The following is a 25544-nucleotide window of genomic DNA, read 5'->3' on the forward strand; positions in this document are numbered from 1 at the left end:
CAATCAGGGGCTGAGAGTCAGACAGGAGCTAAGGGTAAGGTTCTGCTTTCCATACTCAGAAACTTCTGACTTCAGTCCTCCTCTTTCAAATCAGCATGCAAATATAAAACAGTACTCAGATGTTTTCCTCAATACTTGAAACTTTTCCTATTTTGCCGTTTCCTCTTCCTTCTTTACATTGAGACAACTACATATTCTTTGTAGGCATTTTAAGGGCAGGATTGTGCAGTGCTTATAATATCTTCGATTTTCACATGTTTAGATATGAAAATCTACACTAGATCACAAATCTGTACAAGTGAGGAAAAATGCCATCAGAGACACTAATAATGACTTTTTGGAAGGTCCTTCCACCAAAAATTTGCTCCCCAACCTACAATGCCAAATGTAGTAATAAGTGAAGACTAGTTAGCTAGCAAGTGAGTGAATGTGTTGAGGTGTGTGTGTGTGTGTGTGTGTGTGTACCCATATATTTTTAGGAGGCTCTTATTTTGGTTCCTGTGTCTATATAATAATGAGAGGGCATTTGGACCTGTGCTGATTTTCTATACCACAGCTTACACTCATACGCGTAAAAGTTAATGGCTTATTCTTCAGCTCCATAATCAACTATTTTAATGAACGCTCCATACCAGCTATTTTCATGTGTATAACGTTATATATATACACGCATTTTTATTTCACTAAACTAATAATAGTAGCTTATTGAAGAATAAACATATGATAGCAAATATGCATGCAAAAGCAATCCACAGTGAACTGGCTTACGTTAGTGACCATCATTGCCAGAATTCAGAATATGCAGAGCTGGTATAAGTCCCTCGGAACAGTGGGGGTGTGTTTGCATATTTCTGTGAAACTAGTTGAGAAGGTCCATTAAGGTGTCTTTTATCTGTGTGGCATATTGAAAATGTAATTATATTCAAAGGTCTGTACTTTCAAGATTCTGATCTATTAAAACAAACACTTAGCTCTGAATGATTTACGGTGTCTTCCCTTAAATCTCTTCATAAATAATTCCTGGAATGTCTAGATAATTATTACTGTTCTCGCTAACTTGGTTCATTTCTTAAGAGAGTCCTTATTTCTTAAGATGACCATAGAACAATGGAATTAGTTGACATGAAATCTGAATCTTTAGTAGCTGAGGGTGTACGCGAGTGTGTGTGTGTGCATTTGAATGGCACGTATACATAAAATTGGAAAAATAAGAATTAAAAGTAACATTTACTTTATCAGAACTTTTGCTTGGTCCTGAGCTGGTTTTTCCTCTTCTTGTCCATGAAGAATTAATTCTGCTACTTTATGAAGCTGCTCAATACAGCGAGCTGTTACTTCTGCCAGGCTTTCGATGGACTGCATGTATACCTCCTGAAAGCAAAAAGTACAAGTCAGAAAATTATTCATTGAGCAGATGCTTTCTAAAAAAATCCTGTGACATTAAAACAATTATATAATTCCTGGAAAAAATTCCCCCAAAACAAATATGACCTGAAAAAATTTACCCAAAGATTAATGGGTGTACCTAAGACTTTTCTAAGTGGAAATGCTACCATAAAACAGAAGTGTCGGGCTTCCCTGGTGGCGCAGTGGTTGAGAATCTGCCTGCTAATGCAGGGGACACGAGTTCGAGCCCTGGTCTGGGAAGATCCCACATGCCGTGGAGCAACTAGGCCTGTGAGCCACAACTACTGAGCCTGCGCGTCTGGAGCCTGTGCTCCGCAACAAGAGAAGATGCGACAGTGAGAGGCCCGCGCACCGCGATGAAGAGTGGCCCCCGCTCGCCGCAACTAGAGAAAGCCCTCTCACAGAAACGAAGACCCAACACAGCCAAAAATAAATAAATAAACAAATAAATTAATTAATAAAAAAAAACAACTAAAAAAAAACCCCCAAAAAAACAAAAACAGAAGTGTCACCAGGTCCCAGGGGCACAACAAGCCTTCTTCACAGCTGGGTCCCCAGTTCTCAGAGCAGTGCTGGGCACACAACAGACAGGTACTCGTGAAAGCGTGTGGAAGGGAGGCTGAACTGAACAGACCTCAGTGGGCATTTTTCTTTAGAGCGATCTAATTTGAAACTTTCTTTCTCTAAAATTAAAATTCAACGTAAAATGAAGTTATTACGAACTCATTTTTGAACATAGGCAGATTATAAATTATGCACATATAAATTTATTAAACTGCAGAATAAAAACTGTGGCAATGAAATTCTTTTTTGGAAAACGGTTCAATTACCTCATTAGTTATGGGGCATAAGGACATGTTATGGTTACAGATTTGCATATAAGATGGAATTTTACCCTAAAGATAAATCAACTATATTCTTAAAGATCTTTTTTCCTTTAAATTATAACTGTAATGCTATGGAGGAAAGCTACGATATCTATGCTAAATCACAAAATGTCCTGGTATAGAGAAATTTTAGTGTTTATTACATTAATACTCGTATTTCTATAGTGTGGAATAGGGTATAAATGAAAATGAAATGGCTTTGCCTCACTTAAAATTAGGCTGCTAATAAAATGAACATCATGTTACTGCTCTTTAGGCGGACGATCTGTAATGTGTTTACCTCGACTGTCTTAGTTTTCCTTTCTTCCTTCTTGTCTTCTTCGGGGTTTTCAGGTTCCTCTTCCTTTTCTTCCTTCTTTGTTTTGTCCTCTGACTCTTCGGCCACATCTACTGGCACCATGGTTTGATCCTCTTCCACCCAGTCATGAGCTTTTTTCATGGCCTGCAAAGGCCCCCAACCAAAGCAATACGTTTATTGTACAAATATGGAGACAAAAAAGCCAATCCCACGACTTGGATCAAACCCTAAACAGTCAAGGGTGCTTCTCTGTACGTTTAAAGAGTGATGGGGCAATTCCTCAACTTCCTTAAAAACACCTTGTTGTTGCTTCCTGGTAAAAAATACAGTAAGAAAAAGGGACAGAATAGAAAGAATGTATGGAGAGAAAACCGCAGGGCCAGAGGAATTTTTGGAAAGCATTCTAAAATGATATTCAGGGCTTCCCTGGTGGCGCAGTGGTTGAGAATCTGCCTGCCAATGCAGGGGACACGGGTTCCAGCCCTGGTCCGGGAAGATCCCACATGCCACAGAGCAACTCAGCCCGCACGCCACAACTACTGAGCCTGCACTCTAGAGCCCGTGAGCCACAACTACTGAAGCCCATGTGCCACAACTACTGAAGCCTGCACGCCTAGAGCCTGTGCTCCGCAACAAGAGAAGCCACCGCAATGAGAAGCCCTCGCACCGCAGCAAAGAGTAGCCCCCGCTCACAGCAACTAGAGAAACCCTGTGCACAGCAACAGAAGACCCAATGTGGCCAAAAAGTAAATAAATAAATAAATAAAATCTATAAAAAAAAATAAAATGATACTCAGATAGGAATAAAAATGACTGTCACTTTGGAAAAGCCACAGTATATTTTTCACTTTTTGTGACCAACTATAAAATTTCATATATATATTTATATATATGAAATTTAGCCAGGGTCATTGCTAAAGCAAATTTCCTCATCTGCTATGTCTCATGAAGCCCTTAATATTTCATGAACCTAATAATGTATCACGCCAGAAGACGAAGGACGGCTCTGCTCCTCTCCAGCCATGCCAGAACCTCTCAGGGCGGGGTCGGGGGGTGGGAACAAGCGAAGAACTGTGAGGAGTTTCACTTCACACGAGTGCAGTTTGAGCAACTTGTGGCCTTAAAAGTTTTCGAACAAGCAGAAACCACCTTCCCTATCTGCTACTCCCTGAATTTTGAAAGGGCAGACTCACCAGCCTTTATATTATAGTTTAAGCTGTTTGCTTAAGTTGCATCTGAGCTTATGCGAAACTTACTTCTCATTTGAAAGCTTGCATGTCAAAGTTTAACGTGTCATGGTGTTGATGGCAAGTTAATGGGGAGAAGATTAGGGGAGACAAAACCTAACAAACCATGCTTGGTGTGTCCTCTTTTAGGGACAAAGGTTTACCTATGTAAGTAAGCCAGTGAGACCTCGGAGGCACCACACACACTCTCTGAGCTGCGGCAGGTGCTGTGTGGAGATGAATGAGGCAATTTCCCTGCTGTGTTCAAGTCACTGACCTGCCAGAATCAGTGACCTCTATCAGAGATAAAGAAATTGCTCATCTCTCCACCTCACTGCCTCAGTCTGCCCTTTCCTCACCCACCTTGATGAGTGAGGACCTGTGTCAACCACTGATCGCTAAAGAGAAGAAAGAGAGGGGGTGGTGGTGGGATGAACTGGGAGACTGGGATTGACATGTGTACACTGATGTGTATAAAATGGAGGACTAATAAGAACCTGCTGTATAAAAAAATAAATAAAATTCAAAAATTCAAAAAAAAAAAAGAGAAGAAAGAGAGAGAGAATGGGAAAAATGACAGTTTTAAGTAATTAATGATCAGTGACCTCATTAAGAAATGCCATAGCAAGACCTTGTAGGAACTTGCAAAACATCCAGTGTTAACTCTCAGAGGAACCCAGACAGTGAAAGCTCAGATGGTCTTAGACACGACGAAGCACCAGCTTTCCAGTGGGAGGGGTTGTGTGAGTGGCCTGGCTCTGGCAGATGTGCTTTCTCTGCCTAATGCTGGCATGTCACTTTCGAGGGGAGGGGAGATGGAATTTGAAAACGCTCTTTGGTGATTCTGCACCTTCTCTCCTCCTCTAGGCTGAGGATAACCACTGATCTGATATAAGACCCTATTTTAAGGAGAAACGACTTGTTCAAGGTCACAAGGTAATTACCAGTGAAACTGCAACTAAGACGCAGGTCTCACAACACAGCCTAGCACGTTCTCTGCCGTCACATTTCATGATGTTGCCTCCTCGAATCTTAATTACTGACCTGGGACTCCCCTCCCGCCACGTGCCACTGGGACTTGGGGTTTTTCTATTTCAGGTGGATTTCTGGATTTTACAACCGAGACCTTTAAAAAAAAAAAAAAAAAAACCAACGAGCAAAAACCGAGATTCATACGGTGCTGACCTTATTGAGTTTGTCAGGCGTGGCCGCAACATGCAATTCAAAGAGGAGCTCTGTAAGCATGCTAGAAAATTCTTCTCCCTTTTCTTCGATCCCTGGAAATAGAAAATGACAGAAGTAAGAAGCATGATTTATTCTTCATCCTTCAGAACGTGGCAGCTCCCCCAACCTTACAGCCCGCCGTCAGAGTATAAGTGGGGGCAGCAGCAGCCCGTCCTCCAGCCGCCGGGCAAAGACAAGCTGTGCCCGTGCGTGAGCACAGAGGCGAGACAGCAGGCTGCAGCTGGGCGAGGGGCTGGTGGAGCCTTGCTGCTCGCAGCTCTAGCTGGGGCACCCCTGGGCTGGCCCGAAGGGCACGTGAGGGCAGGGAGGGACCTACCGGTCTTGTTCACAGCTATAGGTGGTCAGTAGCTGTTTGCTGAGTGACTGAATGGACAAATGAATGACCCTTCTCAGGCTTGAGAGCCCTGGGACAACACTGTGTTTATGACTTACGGTACTGTTATGCTTAGCACTGCAACCCTTAATGACACTCAGGGTACCCTTTTAGGTCCGCAGAGCCACAGTGCTGAGCAAGCAGAATTAGTCTCCATGGGTCATCTACTTATATCTTAATACTTAAAACAACATTATATCTCTGGAGAAATTTCCCACAGTTTCCTAGGACACCTGCCTGGTCCTACATACAATACTTCATAATGATATGTCTTCCCTTCAGATTGGAAGCTACCTAAGGATACAGACAATATTTGTTTTGCTCATTCCTGAATCCAGAGCATCTAACACAGTGCCTGGAACATAACAGGTGCTAAAATGAATATTTACTGAATAAATAATTTACTAATATATTATACCATAGATACTAATATATTGATTATCTAAATATGTTATATATATATCATGAAATAAAAATAACTTAATATTATTGGTGGGCAATAAAGAGGAGAGATCTTTAAAAGTTACAATTTTATATCTCTCATTTGTATCTACAAGTTGAGGCCATTTTCAAAGTTTCTTATAAGTGCTAAAGAATTGATTTCACAATGGATTGTATCACCAGTTTGGGGCGGTGGTGGAGGGATAAAAGCATCATTCATCTGGCCTTATTACATGATCTCAGAAACCCTCTGAGAAGAAAATACCGTGGCCTGTGTTAGTGCGTGAAGGCAGTAGCTTCAGAGAGGACTAAGCTATGTGAGAAATACCGTATCTAACACTTGTCTGCTTGTGCTTATTTCTGTTTTAGAGACAAAATGGTTAATCAGCAGCTTGTGAAGACAGCCAGGAGAACTGGTAGGTCTTTGTTCAAAGAATTTGGCCTCATCAGTTTATCATCACCTAGAATTTATATATTCTCATTGGGGAGCAGGTCAATAAACAAACTAGAGAAGTAAAACATATATGTCAGGTGAGAAGCTTTATGGAGAAGTATAAATCAAGGAAGAGGAATAGGGACAGCTGGGGGTTAGGAATTTCAAGTGGAGAGGAGCTGAGAAAATGGCTTTTGAGTAATAACCCAGAGGAGGAGAGGGATGAGCAACACAGATCAGGGGAAGAGCCTTCCAGGCAGAGGCACGGCCAGGGTCAAGTCCAGGAGGGAGTGTGCCTGGCTTGCTCAGGGACAGCAAGGAGGACAGGGTGACCGCCACAGGGGGAGGGAGGCATGTGCCTTGCGGTAGAGGGAGGGATGGCTGTCTTTGTTCACAGTGAAGCTGACACAAGCAAATCATAAAACCCATAAAGCAAGTGCTCAGACGGAGCAGTCTTCTGCAACACTTGATCCAATTCTCAGGGGTATTAAGAAACCTTCCTGGAGGAGGTGATGCCTGAACAGAGCCTTCAAAAATGAGAAGGCTTTAGTCACATGTACAAAGGGAGAGCTGGAGGGCTACAGAGTCAGAGAGAGAATGAGAGAGAGAGAGAGATGGAGAGACCATCAAAAGCTGAGATTCTCTCTCTGCTGGGCAGAGATCTTGGTCTCATCCTCTCTAGGCAGGCAAAGTAAGAGGGGCCACTCCCACGGGGTCTCGTTTCCAAACTGCCTGGTCCTTCTCATCCGCGTGAGGCAGTGCTGCAGGGCAGAAAGAGCCCTGGCCTGAGGCTGAGGACGTGGAGGTTCTTCCCCAGCTCCTGCACTAGTGGCTCTGTGACCTGGGGCCAGTCACAGGGCTTCTTAGCCTCTATTTCCTCCTCTGTAAATATAGGATAATAAAACCCAACCATCTACTCTAGTGTTATTGTAAGGAGCAAATAATACAACAAATGTGTAAGTATTTCGTAAACACTAGAGTTTTATATAAACTATATTGTTAAGTGTTACAAAGATATAAACATAGGGAGATTAAAAATATTTGAGAGTAATCAACACTAAATTAGGATACACGTACTCTCTGTAGCTCCAGCTTTTAAATGTGCGTTCGTTCTATAAGACAGAGAAATACACCAATAACTTGTAGCAGATATTTTAGGAAAATCATCACATAGAAAAATGGATGTAAATAAAAAACAGATGTTAAAGAATGTTGCAACAAACAATACCTATTACTACAATTCTTGGTCTGTACGTGTGGCCGAGAAGATCTTCACCAAGTCAATAAAAAGAGAAAATATCTTTTAAAAAATCTCTTCACAACAGTGGTAAACCAAATTAGAGACCCACGGCAGTGTGATAAAATTACACTCTGCTGGTAGGACAAACATGCAAATCATTAGCTAATGTTATTAAATGCAGAGGAGCCCAATATTAAATTCATCTAAAAATGACAGTTTATTACATTTTCTAAGAGTACCAAATAAATTATTTGGGTGTTAGGGGGCTTTTAGGAATGCAAGTGCTTAGAAGAAAACATATGATGAGAATGCTGTGGTTTCTCCCAGAATTTTGCTCCTGGATTGTCTGCTCACCCTCACTAATGAGATTGCTCTCGACAGCTTTTAATTAATCCCTCACCTTTCTGGAGTTGTAACACTCCATCATATTGGATTGATTTAATGACAACCCTGCTGTTCTTCTCTCCCATTCTTCTTTACGTGTTTAAATGACATTTAATTATTAAATTAAGTTAATTAAAATTAATTGTGTTTTGATAATCTGGAGCTGCCCTTTAGGAAAATGGACATATTATGGGAGGTAACAGGGTTCCATCACTTAAAGAGAGATTAATCTACCATTTCTTAAGCATGCTGTTCAGGACTTCAATTTTTTTTTTTTTTTGGTCATATTCAAAAATCTCCATTTACTGAAGCTCTATATTAAGACTGGAACATAACACATGTAGTAACATTTTCTATTTAACAGTATCGAATCAAGTTTTCTCTCCAAGAAATTGCACTAGTTGGGGATGCCATACTGCATTAACTTACACTGGAAACAATATTTCTTTGACGTTAGGGAGAATTTGGGATCCTGTTTTTATCCGTTCTGAATGACACCCCCAATAAGGCAAAGGTCTACCTCAGGCATCAGAAACTGAAGAAAAATAGCCTGCATCTTTTTGGTGATTGTTACTCTGGAAAAGGGGCATCTACATTAGTTCATCTTGGGTTCAGAATACTAGCTGCATGACCTTTGACAGCTAGTATCTTAGTTTCTTCATTATTAAAGCAAAGACAAGATTGTCATCCTTTGTGACTTTGTAGAAACACACAAATGCTCAAAAACATTGTTCTCCAACTGTCTCTTTGATATTGACCTTTTCCTATGCTTCAGTATAATTGATTCTTCTACTTTGATGCAGTGAGCATAAATCTCATTAAACTGAAGGCACATAAGGTCAGCATGTGGGGCTAAAGCGGGAGATGGTATTTAAAAGACAGTTTGCAAATGCTTAGAATAATTTTGCCCTGAGCATCTAGGCTGAAGCATTTGCGCTCTTGTGTTTGAGATTTGATTAAAGATATGTAACACGTCTGGGCACAAAATGCTTCCAGAGAGTGGATGATATGCATGTACATTATCACAAGTACAATTGTAAATAAAAGCTATAACTTATTGCATCTTTACTATTTTCCTGGAATTGTGTCAGCACTTTTAATAATAATAACAGCTAACACTTCGAGCAGTTCTGTGTGCCAGGCTCTGTAATATGTTTTTGCATATATTATCTAATTTGATCCTTACAATAGCCCTCAGGAATAGGTATCACTGTCTCCATTTTACAGGTAAGATACTGAATTTCAGAAAGGTTATATAACTTGTTCAAGGACAAATAGCATGTAAGTAGTGAAAATGTTGCAAATAAGACCCTTCAGATGATCCCAGGAGAAGCCAGCCTTGTGTGTCCAAGGTTGCTTAAGTTTTCAGCGTAACCTACGTGAAACAACTGTCTAGTGCTTGGTGATGACATTAATCACTCTCCATGTACACAGCAAATGCTTTACTATATTCTGCTCCCAAATGGACAACTTAATCATTAAGCACGTCCAACTTTGGGAACCTCTTTTCCTCTCTCAAGGAAGCCTTGCTTCTCACAAAATAGGTTCTAGTCTCCTTGGGGTCATGTCATCATCTGGCTGGAAGAGTATTGGGAGCGCGTACTTGGCTCACTTTAGTGTAAATCAATCAAACTTGACAAATCACGCCTTGATGCACCATGTGCCTTTGTACTTTTTGGGTGAGATGTAGGCCACTTACAAATACACCCTAACTCCTACACACAGAAATGAAAAGGAAGAAGAAAAATATGATAAGAAATCCATCGAAAGACCTGCTCACCATCAACATCAACCACATTCAACAACTTCCACATGCAGGTAAAAAATCAGACACTGGAGCATAAACTCCAGTCATCAGGGCCCTGTTGAGTGCACTGTGCTCTTTGTTCACTCGACCAGGTGCATTTGCTATGTGCCTGTGACGTGCCAGGGACACCAGAGAAATAAAGGTGCCTCACTCAGGAGTTCCCACCCAAGGGACAGGAGGACCATAGGTCAATGTGACCAGCTCCTGTAATGAGAGTAGATGCACAGAGAGTTTGGAAGTGGGCAGGAGGAGCACCTGAATTAAGCAATTCTCCCCTGTTCAAAGGGCTGTGCTTATTAACAGCAGTTTTGTAAGGACGGTACCAATCGTTTGTCTTGCTATTTAACTGGTTATTTTCCTTTACCTTGCACTTCTTGATTCTCTTCATTCTCTAATTCTTTGGCTGCAAAGATGTCTTTAATGGAAATTAGGTCATTTTTTAAGACTTCCAGCTTCTCTCCATCAAGTGATGCTAAAAATGACTGAACCTGAAAAAAAGAAATAGGTCAGCATAACTGTCATCTTTTCTTCTCATTAATGATGTTTACGTACAGCTCTGCCCAGTTCTCCCAGGTGATTCATGGTGTGGGAGGTAACACTGGGTTGAATGTTGGATTTAACTGCCTAGTAACTGTGTGCAACTTCGGGTAAGTTACATAAGCTCCTTGGGCCTCAGTTTTCTCATGTTTTTAATTGAATATATTTGACAGATAACATTGTGTAAATTTAAGGTGTATAACATGTTAATTTGATACATATGTATATTGTAATATGATTGCCATTGTAGCGATATTTAGCACCTCTATCACATTACATAATTATACTTTCTTTTTAGTGGTTGAGACAATTAAAATTGTAGTCTCTCAGCAAGTTTGATGATTATAGTACAATACTGTTGTCCGTATGCCTCATACTACACATTAGATCTCTATGGCTTATTTACTACTTTTGCAAGTTTGTACCTCTAAGTAACATCTATCTTATCCTCCCCCTAATCCCCTGCTAACCACCATTTTACTGTTTTTTATGAGTTTGACTTTTTTGAGATTCCACATATAAGTGCTATCATGCTTATCTCACTTAGCATAAGGTGCTCAAGGTCCAACCATGTTGTTGCAAATGGCAGGATGTCCTCCTTTCTCATGGCTGAATAATATTCTATTGTGTATATATCTCACACCTTTTTGAATCCATTCATCTGTTGATGGGCGTTTAGGATGTTTCCATATCTTGGCTATTGTGACTAACGCAATAAACATGGGAGTGCATATATCTCTTCAAAATCCTGTTTTTGGCTTCCTCAAAAAATTAAAAATAGATCTACCATGTGATTCAGCAATTCCACTTCTGGGTATACACCCAAAGGAAGTTTTCTGTTTTAAACTGAGAGCCACACTTCATTGTGATCCTTTGTGGGCTAAATGAAATAACGAATGTGAAGAACATTGCACAAGTGCAAACAGCAGATGCTAAGTAAATGTTGGTGGTAGCTCTTCTATCATAGTGGCTGAAAACATACCTTGGTGTCAACCCTGGATTCAAATATCAGCTCTTCACTTATTAATTATGTGACTTTGGATAATTTACTTAACCTTTCTGTGACTCAGTTCTCTTATCTCTAAAATGAGAACTTATAGCATCTACCTTTTAAGACTGTTTTGAAGGTTAAATGAAATGATGTACTCAGGAGTATTTATTGTGATGGTCAATAAATTATATATATAATGTAAACAAACATATATGTAAGACAGAAAACAAACTTATGGTTACCAAAGGGGAGAGGGAGGGAGGAGTATGGGATTAACAGATACAAACTACTACATGTAAAATAGATGAGTAGAAAGATTTACTATACAGCACAGGGAATCATACTTAATATCTTGTAATAACCTATAATGGAATATAATCTGAAAAAAATAACTGAGTCACTTTGCTGTACACCTGAAACTAACAAACTAACAAACAAACTTTAACAATATTGTAAAGCAACTATACTTCAATAAAAAAGTGTATGTAAACAAATATATAAATAAATAGTTGTATGTATATTACAGACAAGCATACAAATACACTTGCTAGATGTTCTATTGTACTGGGGTTACAAAAGCGTACAAGATACATTTTTCTTCTCAGAGATCTTACAGTCTCAAGGAGGGAGGCCCATGTGAACAGGTAACAGCCACACCAGGTGTGAGTGTAGTGACAGTAGGGCATTCCCAGCAAGGGGGCTGCAAGGCCCCTTGGGGAGGCGAGAGGGTGGGCAGGGATACTGCACAGAGGATGATGTTTAAACTGGTGTGCTCCCTGTTCACTGTCTTCAGAACGCCTCTTTTGAAACTGTCCTTCATAAACACTTAAAAATTATTTGTACAGATGGTCAGTCAACCTCTGTGAATCTGAAGACCATCTGAATTTCCAAAATGGTCACAGAGCATGGAGAACCATACAAAAAGTGAAGTCTGACTATAAAGTAGTAAGGTTTTAAATTTTTCATTCTGCAGGTCAAACACTTGCTCTGGAGGGAGAGCCAGCAGAGAAGCTGCCACACTCCTTGGATTGTGTTTTAATATTGATTACGGTAGTAGACTTGCAGTCCAGATGAGTGAGAGAGTTAAAGAGGGCATCGCCGAGGCCAGACACCATTTCCCTAAAAGTTGCTAATGCACATCAGCAGGACGTAACGCAACTGGCACCAAGGCTCTGAGAGGAAGTTCAGGGGGAAGTCATCAACACAAAACCCATTAGGCGCCGGGTTCAGCAGGTGGAAGTAATGCTCCCTGCATGCCGCCGCCACCACTCCCTTCTGCCCTGACCTCTTCAGAGTCTTCACTTCAGCTCATACACTCATGTTTAGGGCTCACGGTCCTAGACATGCCCACGTCATATCATTATGCTCCAGGTATATTTTCTAAACAGCACTTTTCTCAGAGTAAAGAAAAATGGGTAATTGAATAAATGTTAAAGTACAGCGCTTAGTGAAAATGTATACACACATGTGGGGCCTCTTGGTTTCTCTGTGTCTTCTGAGGGTAGCCATCCTCCAGGAGTGAATGCATTGGGGTTTTTATGCTTTTGGCATCTCCCAGGAAGGGTTATTTTTAGTGAAGTACTCTTTGGTCAGCATCTTTCTATTACAGCATCTCTTTTGCTTCCTCCTAGTTCATTCCATTATGCTAGCACGATGTGCATTAAATCTTTACTTCAATCCGATAATAAATAATAAGTAATCATGCACTCCTCGATATTCATGGAATGCTGACTATATGCTTGGCACTGTGCTTAAGTGTTGTCAGGGACACAAGGGTAAACAGTCTGCCTTGTAAATCTTTTCCCTGAAAGGGGGTGTGGGGTGTCATTTTGAGGATTCTTGTTTACTGTTTTTGTTAAGTATTGAATATAATGGCAATAAAAATATTAGTTTTTCCTTAAGATTTATAGTACAGCACATTGCCATGCCTGTTGCCATCCTAGAATCAATCTAGTAGGTAGTAATGATTCCTTATAATTCTGTACACCCTGTCTAAGTTTCAGCCAATGGAATGTTAGCAGACGAGATGTGTACCATTTCTGGGTTAAAGTTTTTAACAAATGGGAACGTCCCCTCTATATTCTCTCTCCCTATGCTGGTGGGATGAAGAAGACAACAAGGTCCTAGAGGACAGTGAAATCCAATACATTAGACTTGGTCATAGGGGAGTCCACAGGGCCAAAGGGATGTGCCCACCCAGAACCCACACTCCCACTTCTAGATCACTCTCCAGGTGACTGAAGGTTCCCTTTCATGATCTGTATGGACCTCTTCCCCAGGCTGTATTCCCTGTGGTGGGACCATCCACTGGAGTGTGGTCCACAGTCTATATGGACCTCATCCCCAGGCTGTGCTCCTTATGGTGGGACCATCCACTGGAGTGTGCACTCCTAGGCCCAAGGGATGGACAAAGGTGGCCGTTTGCAGGGGATGTGGCTGGTGCTTGAACTGGGGCTTCCTCACTCCTGCCAGTGAGGGTCCTTGAAGCAACAGACAGCTGGAGATAAAGGGAAGAGAGCAGGCAGGACGGTGATATGAAAATTTGAGGAGTCTGAGAATTCTAAATGGGAACCTGGCCTTCCAGGCCATTATGAAAGTACGTTTGTCAAGGAAGGATGACAGAATATATTTTCTTTAAGAGTTTGTTTCCAGGACTTCTCTGGTGGCACAGTCGTTGGGAATCCTCCTGCCAAGGCCGGGGACATGGGTTTGAGCCCTGGTCCGGGAAGATCCCACATGCCGCGGAGCAACTAAGCCTGTGTGCCACAACTACTGAGCCTGCGCTCTAGAGCCCACGAGCCACAACTACTGAGCCCACGGGCCACAACTACTGAAGCCCGTGCACCCAGAGCCCGTGCTCCACAACAAGAGAAGCCACCGCAATGAGAAGCCCGCGCACCACAACGAAGAGTAGCCCCGGCTCGCCGCAACTAGAGAAAGCCTGCATGCAGCAACGAAGATTCAGTGCAGCCAAAAATAAATAAATTAATTTAAAAAAAAAGAGTTTGTTTCCAAAAGCTCTTTAACTTTTAAATATTTGGTATGTGCAGGGTTGCCAGATAAAATATAGGATGTCTGATTGAATTTGAATTCCAGATAAACAATGAATGTTTTCTTGGTATAAGTGTGTATCTCAAATATTGCATAGGACATATTTATACTAAGAAAGTATTCACTGTTTATCTAAAGTTAAAATTTTATTAGTCATCCTGTATTTTTATTTGCTAAATCTGACAACCCCAGTAGGGTCTCCATTTGTATTCTTGCCAGGAGCCTGTGAATATTAGGCTGGGACTAGTGGAGCCACAAGATGGACAGAGCCCGGCTTCTGGATCCCTAAATGCTGGAAAGCTGCCTGCTGACCAGACACTCATATCTTGGACTGTCACAGGAGTGAGAACTCTTACTGTTTTTGACCTATATATTTTTAGGACTATTTATTATAACACCCAGTAACTATTATTACTAAGCCAAGAAAAAGTTCTGCATTTCTCACTATGACAACTATGAAAATCTCCAGGCTGGGGAAAAAAAGCAGAGCTTGTGGGAGCAGTATGCCAACAGAGGGAAATGCCCCCCTCCAGGGACCAAACTGCCTTCCTGGCAACATCAGTCCTTTGGGGCTCTTTTCTAGAGGCCTGGGGTTGTTTTACAGCTAGATCTGCATTGGAACCAGCCAGAGTGGAATGTCTCTCTACCACCGTGATAGATTCAAGGCGCCATGCTCCCCTGTAATGTTTTCAATAATAATAACATGTATATATAAGAATGCATATAAAAATAAAATGTCATCAACATTATATATGCATATACATGTGTATGTATAAAATGGCAGCTAACGTTTATTGACTGCTTATTATGTACTAGGCATGCTGCAACTAGCTTCACATGGATTATCTCATTTAGTTCTTTTAATAATTTTACGAAGTTGATTAGCATTCCCATTTCATAGATAAGGAGACTGAGGTAAGACAGGTCCGAAACCATACAGTTACTGAGTGGCATTTGATCACATAATGTCTGATCCCCAAACCCTGCTTTTGTAGGGAAAAGTTTGTGCTTCAGTGGAAAACTACATTTTCCAGATCACACTTTACCAGATTATTGGATTCTGATTCCATGGGAGTAATTTTATAACTCCGTAAAATGTAGACAGCTGATAGCAGTGCAAAACAATAATGAATTTTGCCCAGTGGAGGGACAACCTCTCCTTCTATGGAAAAACCAGGTTTGTGTCCATTTGTACATTCATTTCAAAATTGCTTTATTTCATATGAATTTGTGCTTCTTTGGCTTTTCCTTCAAACTGGTTATAACATCTGTCTGGTTCTTTCATTTAAGTAAATTCTTTGATTTGTGTTCATTTGGTATCTGCATGAGTCATGATTTTGCTTTTAAAAAAAATGATCCGTTAACAGTTTAACCACAAGACTGTCAGTGATGTCTGATGGATAACAAAAAAGGAAATAAACACATAGTAACTTGTAATTCTGTAATCTTGTGTGTGTGTGTGTCCATCCTGTTTGGTTCTTGGTTACCTGTTATATAGCAGTGGTCATCTTTCCCTGACTAGGTGGGCTTCAAGAATGTCTCAACCCCCCAAAGTCCAAATGTAAGGCCAACAGAGGGTCAAAAATCACTGTTCGCTTCTAAGGCTTACTTCCAAGTTCAGCCTCCTGTCTAAGGACCTGCCTCTCCCCCCCAGTAAATGTCACTGGGATGGCCCATGGCGCCTCCCAGGAGGTCCAGAGGGTACTGCCCTGTGGCCTCCACTGCAAAAACACCCCAGACTACAGTCAGCCTGACTCACAAAAGAGCAGTATATACAATTAGATGAGTTAATAGTTTTAAAGTGCTTAGATTAGTGATTATATAAATGCCATATAAGTGTTTGTTAAATAAAAACACACACATTTGGGGACACACACACACACACACACACACACATAGATCCTTTTAAAAAAAAGAAATCGGGCTTCCCTGGTGGCGCAGTGGTTGAGAGTCTGCCTGCCAATGCAGGGGACACGGGTTCGAGCCCTGGTCTGGGAAGATCCCACATGTCGTGGAGCAACTGGGCCCGTGAGCCACAACTACTGAGCCTGTGGGTCTGGAGCCTGTGCTCCGCAACAAGAGAGGCCGCGATAATGAGAGGCCCACGCATCGCGATGAAGAGTGGCCCCCACTTGCCGCAACTAGAGAAAGCCCTCGCACAGTAACGAAGACCCAACACAGCCATAAATAAATAAATAAATAAATAAATAAATAAATAAATAAATAAATAAATAAATAAATAAATAAATAAATAAATAAATAAAAGAGAGAGAAGATATCCAGCACACATGCCAACCTTTCTGTAAGAAGCCTCAGGCTAGTAAAAAAGTCCAACACATAAAAAAAAAAAAAGAAATCACCAACCCTGCTGACTTCCACTATTCATGTTTGTTTTCTTGGGATCAGAGAGTGTGAATGTGCAGGGCTGTGAGGTAATTTCCCAGAGCTCTGTTCAGGAGCATCACTAAATAGAGCTTTAACGCCCAGTAAGATAATCCTGCCCTTTGTGGCCCAGGCATTCTAACCAATGGGTGAATAAGTAACTATATCACCCATGAAACTAAATATATTAGAACCCCGCAGTCTGGGAGAAATACCAGCTGCTTTGTCTCCACTGGGTAGGAATGAAGACATGGCCTGGCAGGGCACCTCTGATCTGGATACTACATCGTCAAAGGGAGGCACAGGCCAGGCGCTGACAGCCAGGGTTTGCACGGCCTTTTGGGCGTGAGCTGGGGGTGGTGATGACTCCGATCATGCTGGCCCTCCTGGGGCTGGTGAAGGGGAACAGCTAGACACAGGATAGAGAGAAAATAATATGGAGCCTGAGGGGGGTCATCAGGCTGGACCGTATCTGTGACCTCAGCACAGCAATGAGGCTCTAAAAAGGAGGCTTTCTTTCATGTTTAAGAAGACGTATTAACTCCAGATGCCTCTAATGTAGTAGACAGTCCTCAGACCCCCCAAATGTGGGAGATGAGTACAGGGACCCTGTTGGTGTGTGTGTGTGTATGTGTTTTTAATAAATTTTTTTTAAACATTAAAAAAAAAAAAAAAAAGAAAGAAAGAAGACGTATTCATGAGCATGCTACTTCAAATGACCAGGACAGACATACCTTGCTTTCGCTTTCATTGGACAGAATTTCCAGGGCTTCCAGGTGGGACAAACCCTGATATTCATCAAACAGCATCCCGTAGTGTGCGGTCCTCTCGGCCGTGAGCTGCTGCGCCAGCCTCTGCTTCTCCTTCTCCTTGGCTTCCCGCAACATCTGCACAAATACACAGTGTTTGTAAACTAAGTGTACGCTTAAAAGCCGCATTTCCTGCGGAAGATGTTGGGGGAGATGAGCATTGACTTGGTACTTGTGCAGAGCAGTTTTCAGTCACTGTGGAAATTCTAAAAAAATGACTTTTTGCATTGATTTTACTCACAGTTTTTTACATAATATTCCACTTTGAACTTTTCATATTCATAGGTACACAGCAAAACAAAGCAAAAATTCTACACCCAGGAAGAGGACTGAAAAGAAGCAAAACAAAAGCTGAACAGTGGTTCCTACTGAAGTGTTTTCCATGTGTGTGATTAATCTTATTTTTTAAAATGTCCAGATTTCCTATAATGAGCAAATTTTATGTACACTGGGAAAGTTGAATCTATTGTGACAGGATTAATTGCAACTTGTGCACCTAGGCAGACTTCAAATCAGAAATAAGCTGGTCTGATTTTGAGTTATTTAAAAATTTTGTGTGTGTGGTTATTAAACATCTTTGATGAAAATAATTAATAAAATATAAACTCATAGTGTATTCCTCACCAGATACTTAATATAAATATAAATATTAATATAAATAAGAATGTTAGCTTATCAATTCTTTGATAGATTGGTTTCGAGAAATACTGTGAACCAAGTTCCTCCCCAGGTTGATCATTTTTCTCGTTATTTTTCTGTTGATTAAATAAGACAGTAAAATAAACACAAGTCCACCAGTTACTCTTAATTTCCTGCCTTTGCTTTCTTCGATTCTAAGCATCTTTTATTTGCTTCCTCATCAAGGTGACTGTGGCACTTAGTTTATAGGGTTCTCTAATATCTGTGAAGAGCACCATAAATGCATTGGCCACCACAAGGTCACAAGGGGCAGATCATGAAAGAATAGATTTTGGTTTTTATTATGTGTCAATAAACAATCAGCTTCATTCTCCTTTTTGGCTCTTGAGGTTGTTAACCCCAAACCCACCAGGCTGCAGACAGAATTCTCCCTCCTGCCTGTCTTTAAGACTAAATAAATATAAGACCTGAAAGTTTTCAAAACAGCCCCATCAAATCATCCCTGGGAATTGTTAACATTTACAATAAAACCCAGCTACCCCCACGGATCTCACTGGCTTGGGTGGTGGTGAAATAAAGTAACAAAGTGACACTGAAATTGCTTTCTTTCCTACACCAACTTCCATCTCTAAATTCTAATTCAGGTTAGAGGGGAAAAAGGGATGCAATAAAAGGTAAAGGGAAACGGTCACTTGGGAATGATGTGGATTCACCCAAGAAATGGAGAGTGAAATTAAAGTGGCCTAAAGAAGAACTCACTGGCTTTTGGGGCGCTGCTGCTACACTCCTTCTGGAGAAGAAAAGGAGATTGGTTTAAATAGCAGTGAGTGAGTCTGGCGTGGAAGACATTGGGACAGAAGGGCAGCTTTGGAAACTTACACCAGTGGGATCTGAGAATCACCCTGTCCCCATGTTATTCAAAGAGTAAGACAGAATGCATGAGAAACTTAGGGAGGGCATGCATGAACATTTCTGATGTCCAGAGTTATTTAGTGTGGATTAGGAAAAACATAACAGATGTCCCTCTCTCAGTTGATGGCAGCTTCCTCCTTGTAGCTGCTCAGGCAAAAACCTTGGAATCATCCGTGCCTCTTCCTTTTATCTCATACTCCATATTCAGTCCACCAGGAACTCTGGATCGACTTTCAGACTACACCCAGAACCAGCCTTCATCGCCACCTTCATGGCTTCACACCGCTCTGAGCCACCACTATCCTTTGTTTAGACACCTGCAAACACCTCCTGAGGAGGCTGTGAGAGGGGAGCATAAACGACCAAGAGCCCCGAGGGGCTCTTTGAAACCCACTCTTCATTTGCACTGAGGTCATGCCTCTTACCACCTCCCCCTGACAATCACTGGTGCAGCAGGGATGTTAGGGCGGACCTTCTCCTGGGAGATGGAAACTCCTCTGTCAGTGGACTTTGGCTGAAGGACTCTCCCATGGCTTTGCCAAACCTTCCTTAGACTGCACAGCAGTCTAGGATGATTGCACCCAGTCTCCTTTCTTGTTCCCCTCCACTGGTATCAGACTTGCATTGTGGTCTGATGGCTCTCCCCCAACTCCCACAATTTTCTCTCACATTGTCATTTCTACCAATAAAATCCTTGCACGTTTAAACTTACCTTGGCATCTGCTTCTGGGAGGACGTAGACTGATACACACTCTAACTGGTCTCCCTGCCCTTCACCCTCCCCCCAACCTAGTCTATTTTCAACACCATAACTAGAGTGATACTTTTAAGATCAGATCTTGTCACTCCAAAACGTTGCAATGGTCTCCCCATTTCACTAACAGTAAAGTCAAAGGTTCTTACAAATGCCCTCCATGATCTTCTGTCACCTGCTCCCCATGACCACTCTGGCCTCGTCTTCAGCAACTCTCATCCTGGCTCACTCCTCTCCCACCACACAGCATCCTTACTCTTCCTTGTTCATCCCAGACACTCCTGCCTCAGGGCCTTTGCACAAGCTGCTCTTGCCGCTTGAAATGTGCCTCACCCAGATTCTGCATAGTCAAGCCCCTCATCTCCTTCAAGTATTTGCTCAAACGTCATTCATCTATCTTCATGAAGTTCTCCCTCACAATCTGACTTAATACTTAACCTGCCCCTCACTCCCATATTCCTGATTACCCTCTTTCTGCTCTATTTTTTCTATTTTTTTGACAGCACTCATCATCTTCTAAAATATGAGGTAATGTTTATTGTTTGTTTGTCCCTCCTCACTAGAATAAATCTCCATAATGACAGGGATATTTATCCATTTTGACCACTGATGTATCTCAAGTGCTTAGAACAGTGCCTAGCACATAGTGGACATTCAAAATGCATTGTGGAGTGAATGACAGAATGAAAAATTACTGTCTGGAAGGAAGTTGAAGTGGGTAATGGCCCCCCACATATTTTTCTCCCCTTTCTATGAGGCTGGAAGTAAAGGATTTTAAGATGGTAGAGCCACAAGATGTGGGCTGCCCACGAACACTAACACTATAGGAATGAAAGATAAAACTTCTTCATTTTAAGCCACATTGATACTTGGGTTATTATTATTATTTTTGGTTTTGTTTTGTATTTGTACAACATCTAGTGTTAATGGTCTGATTAATACAAAATCTATTTTCTTCTTTAAGGATCAGGAGGGTGATGGTCTAGCTGATCCTGCCAAGTCCCTACCTGGGCTGTAATATCACAGTGGTTGTATGTGGGTTATTCTGGAAGAGCCAAGAAGAAATAACCTAAAAATTAAACTTTTCAGGAGCTGCCACTAACCTGTTGCCAGTGATTGCTCCTTCGGGGCTTCCCAGCACTGAGCCACGGGAAGATGTGTTTGTCCTGCCTGTGAAATTTATAAGGTCCTGCATCTGCTACTCCTGATTTTGATAAGACATAGAGAGACGTGGTGTATCAGACTCTTAAGCGGGAAGGGGAAAAGGGGCATGATTGACACTATGGGGTCCGAGCTGGTCATGTGTCAACTGAAAGAGCAAGTTCCGTATTAGAGTTTTGTATTTGGAAAATAAGATAAAGATTATTATTATTAATAATAAGATAAGATTATTTTAACTTTTACTGACTACTGTAAGTAAGCAAAACATAGATTAAATTCTTCATACCATATTTGCCAAGGAGGAACACTTTAGAGCTGGAAGTATGAGAGGAGAAGTCTAATCTTGCACATAGTAAGAGAAATATAAATTAAAATTCCAATGAGATACCATTTCTACCTGTCATCTTGACACATAAAAAAGACAATGACAACAACTAACATTCTTGGGTGCTAACTATGAGTCAGGTTCTATGCTAACTCATTTCATCCTCACAACAAAGCGATCAGTAGGTATTGATGTTCCCAGTGTACAGATGAGTAATCTGAGGCACAGAAGGGTTAAGGCATCTGCTCAAGGTCATGTAGCTAGAACGTGGTAGAGCTGGAATATAATGGTACTATAGGCTGAATGCTTGTGTTTCCCCAAAATTCTTACGTTGAAACATAATCCCCAGTGTGATGATATTTGGAGGTGGGGCCTTTGGGAGGTGATTAGGTCATGAGGGTGGAACCCTTACGAACAGGATTCATGTCCTTATAAAAGAGACCCAGAGAGCTCCTTTGCCTTCTTCCACCATGCGAAGAAACTGTGTGAAAACGTCTGTCTATGAATCAGAAAGCAGGCCCTTACCAGACACTGAATCTGCTGCTATTCTGATCTTGAACTTCCCAGACTCCAGAACTTTGAGAAATAAATGTTTGTTGTTTATAAGCCCCCCAGTCTGCAGTATTCTGTTATAGCAGCCCGAATGGACTAAGACAAATGGCATCAATGGAATCATCCTCAAGAAATTATTAAGTATAATTTATACTTAATAAAGCAAGGTACAAAGGAGCATGGTTAGTATGCTAACATTTGGTTGAAAAAGTTTGTATGTATATATGTGCACATGTATATATATGTATATGTTTAGCTACATCTATCTATATAGTCATATCTATATCCATATCTATATCTAAATCTGTCTATATAATGTCTCTGATAGAATCCGTAAGAAGTCGTTAACAATGGTTGTCTCCCATGATGTGTGGCTGGGGAAAGGGGTGTATTAGAAACTCAATTTTCACTCCCTTATATATTGTGTCATTTGAATTTGACATGTGCTTTAAAATATCTATTAAAAAAGATAAATAAAAATTTACTTACTTTATTGACCGAAAGAACAAATCACAAAAGTACATAATCCCACCTGAGATAAGGAAACGGTTCTCTCCATGAGTGTCTTGGTCCGCTTAAAACCTGGGTCGCTTTCTGCAAGGACATTCATAGTTTTCTTGCCAATGAATTCCAGAGCATCAAGACCACCTGTTAAGACGCTTTTACCCTGCCAATGAGATAATTGCACGAGATTAGGTTTTCATGTTTTGCTGTTTCGAGGCAGTCAGCACCTCCTAGACTGCACTATCTTCAAATATTAAAAGCAATATAAAGTTACAATTTTTTCTCATCAGGAGATTTATTATCCACTTAATCCTATTTTCTTTTCCGTGGAAGAGTGTATGTCATATAATTTGTAGGACATGCAATGTTATTAAATAAGGATGCTTAAGAAAACCAAAGCACATTAGGGATTAACTTTATTGGCTGTGTGTATGAATAGATATGTTCCTAAGACAAAAAATTAATAGGTGACCCAATTGCTGTTTTCGTTTGAAAAAATTTTAACCCAAGTAAGAGAATTATTTGGAGTAGTCTATAAAAATGTCAAATACTCTTGCCAGTTTAGGGAATTCTTTAATATAGGGCCCTAGACTGTAGGACCCTCAGGCTGTTTCAGTGGCTCTTGCATACTTTCAGAAAGTAGCAATAACCGCCTATAATTAGTATTTTCATGAAATAAGACAGGTTGATTCCACGTGCTTCTGGCTTTAGAAATTGTTCTATTATGTAGTCAACCACTGCAAATTCCTTTGCCAGTCACTGTTTCTCTTTCAAAAAAAAAGAGTAAAACAACCAAGATTTACTCACATAAACTGTACATACAAAGAGAACTGCTTACATTTCTTTGCAACATTTTCTTTGCCTATACCCCAACTATACAATTACAATTATAATATGCATATATCTGTGTTTTTTCTCACCTTACATGAGTTTGCATAGGTTATATTTTATTATTACATTATTCTTTATATGCATTATCCATTTTCATAATTATCACTTCAAAAGCAATATTTGATTTCACTGATTAATATGCTTTATTAGTCATCTCCATCTTGGACATTTAGACTGGTTTCAGATTTGGGAGCCAATCAATAATCACACTACAAAACAGATTTTTAAATGCACATATTTTGGGAGGACTAGGGGATATCAGCAATTCACACTTTTGCATAATTTTTTTAAAAATTTATTTATTTTATTTATTTGTTTTTGGCTGTGTTGGGTCTTTGTTTCTGTGCGAGGGCTTTCTCTAGTTGTGGCAAGCGGGGGCCACTCTTCATCGCGGTGCGCGGGCCTCTCACTATCGCGGCCTCTCTTGTTGCGGAGCACAGGCTCCAGATGCGCAGGCTCAGTAGTTGTGGCTCACGGGCTTAGTTGCTCCGTGGCATGTGGGATCCTCCCAGACCAGGGCTCGAACCTGCGTCCCCTGCATTAGCAGGCAGATTCTCAACCACTGCACCACCAGGGAAGCCCCTACATAATTTGATTTACTTTCTCCTAACATCCTGTGAGGGGTTACTTCAGTAGAGAATAAGATGGGAGAAGGAAGGATGAAGGGACTTTGAGTAAGGGCAGACTTGGTTTGGGGGTGTCTGGAGCTTGGGAAAAGGGAGAACTGGAAGGTTGGAGAGCACACAGAAAGGAATGTGAGGATGCTGAGGACAAACTCAGAGGGCCCTGCCTCGTAGCTCAGGGAGACCATGGATTTACTTCCTTTTTTTTATTTTGGCCGTGCCTTTGTAGCATGCGGCATGTGGGATCTTAGTTCCCCGACCAGGGATCGAACCCGCTTCCCTTGCATTGGGAGCGTGAAGTCTTAGCCACTAGACCACCAGGGAAGTCCCCATGAATTCACTTCTTACGCCAAAGGTAATGAAAGCGCTCTGTCCCATCCCCAACCCTACAACCCTCCCTGCGCACCCGCCATGGGCATACTGGACTTGTACTGCTATCCGACTCCGAAAACATACTTGCTGACCCCCCTTCTCCCTGCTTAGTCTAGAGGACCTCGAGTAGCAAGGAAAGGAACAGTCATTTCCTATTTCTGGCATGCCCTGACCTGAAGTCTGGCTAAGACACGCCCATATGTGTGTCCACAGCCCCCTCTTCTTCCCACACAGCACTGCATTTGACAACTGTTAAGTTGCCTCCACCTTCCAGGATGTTATGCCCTCTTGTCTTTCAGCTTATGCCCAGCATCTAGCATAGCTCTTGGGATATAATGAAAGCTAATTACCTTTTTTTAAAAAATGAATGAATTAATAAATTGGACGTGAGCCATATTTCTTAAAAAACTAGTTATTTGGTTTCACACAGCAGAAAGTAAACCTTTTCTTTCTGATCCTGAAGACCAGCTAACTGCCTTATCTCAGTTGGGGTGCATCCCCCTTTATTCATTATTCATCAGTGTTTTGTTGTCAATAACAAGCTTCTTAAGCTTCTTTAAAAGGAAGAGGCCTGGGAAGGAGGGATGGGTACTAGGGCTATTCAAGGAAAGAGGAGAGTGGGAATTGGGAGGTAGGGATGGAGGAAGAATGTTGGTCTTAGTTATCTGGAAACACTTTAGAAACATGTTGGGGAATGTTCCTGATTCTTTGCTGGTATATATATATATGTGTGTGTGTATATATATACACGTATATATATATATACATATATATATACCTGGATCACTTTATAATTTTTCAAATTGAAGGTTAAGAAACATAGAGCATCTCAGAAAAACAGCTCTAAGAAAGAGCCCTCTCCCCGCAAACAGAGGCTGTCCTTGCAGCCATTGGAAAGGACACTGTTATATCACACTGAAAAATGTTCCTTCTAAGCAGCTCCCTTCTTTTAAACATAAAATATATTTCATTTTGTTCTTATCATTTTGGTTCCAAGGTTACGCCTACTCCGTGGGAGAAAGCATAACAAAATCATAATCCAAAGTTACGAGCAAGACCATCTTTTCTCTGATGTATCTAGGTCACTGGTAAATAGAAATATCAAAAAAAGGCACTGGCAGACCTCAGGGAAAACAGAGGAAGCAGCTAACGACTCACTGTGTTCTGAACCGCATTGGTGATGGCTGACAGCATGCCCCGAGACCCCGATGAAGGAGAAGTGGGTGGGCTTTCTGCAGGCCTCTGATCTGCGGCTGCAACTGCTACTGAAGAGAAAAACACCCTTTTAGAGTTTGTTTTG

The 25544-nt window shown here is 41.2% G+C and overlaps 1 protein-coding gene across 2 annotated transcripts in view; it reads right to left on the reverse strand.

Moving 5' to 3' along the window:
• FAM114A1 (family with sequence similarity 114 member A1) overlaps positions 1–25544 on the reverse strand; it is a 65802-nt gene that overhangs the window by 10515 nt on the left and 29743 nt on the right. Inside the window, exons 5-11 of one of the 2 annotated variants that reach the window (XM_036853611.1) lie at positions 25403–25506; positions 22387–22521; positions 17437–17589; positions 10106–10229; positions 5004–5095; positions 2575–2736; positions 1232–1371 (exon numbers count right to left, since the gene is read on the reverse strand). In XM_036853611.1, coding sequence (XP_036709506.1) covers positions 1232–1371; positions 2575–2736; positions 5004–5095; positions 10106–10229; positions 17437–17589; positions 22387–22521; positions 25403–25506 — 910 coding nt within the window. Of the gene's footprint in view, positions 1–1231; positions 1372–2574; positions 2737–5003; positions 5096–10105; positions 10230–17436; positions 17590–22386; positions 22522–25402; positions 25510–25544 lie in introns of both variants that reach the window. The other variant, XM_036853610.1, reaches the window with a different exon arrangement.

The sequence above is a fragment of the Balaenoptera musculus genome, chromosome 5 (genome assembly GCF_009873245.2).
Source record: "Balaenoptera musculus isolate JJ_BM4_2016_0621 chromosome 5, mBalMus1.pri.v3, whole genome shotgun sequence".
Classification (NCBI taxonomy): Eukaryota; Metazoa; Chordata; class Mammalia; order Artiodactyla; family Balaenopteridae; genus Balaenoptera; species Balaenoptera musculus.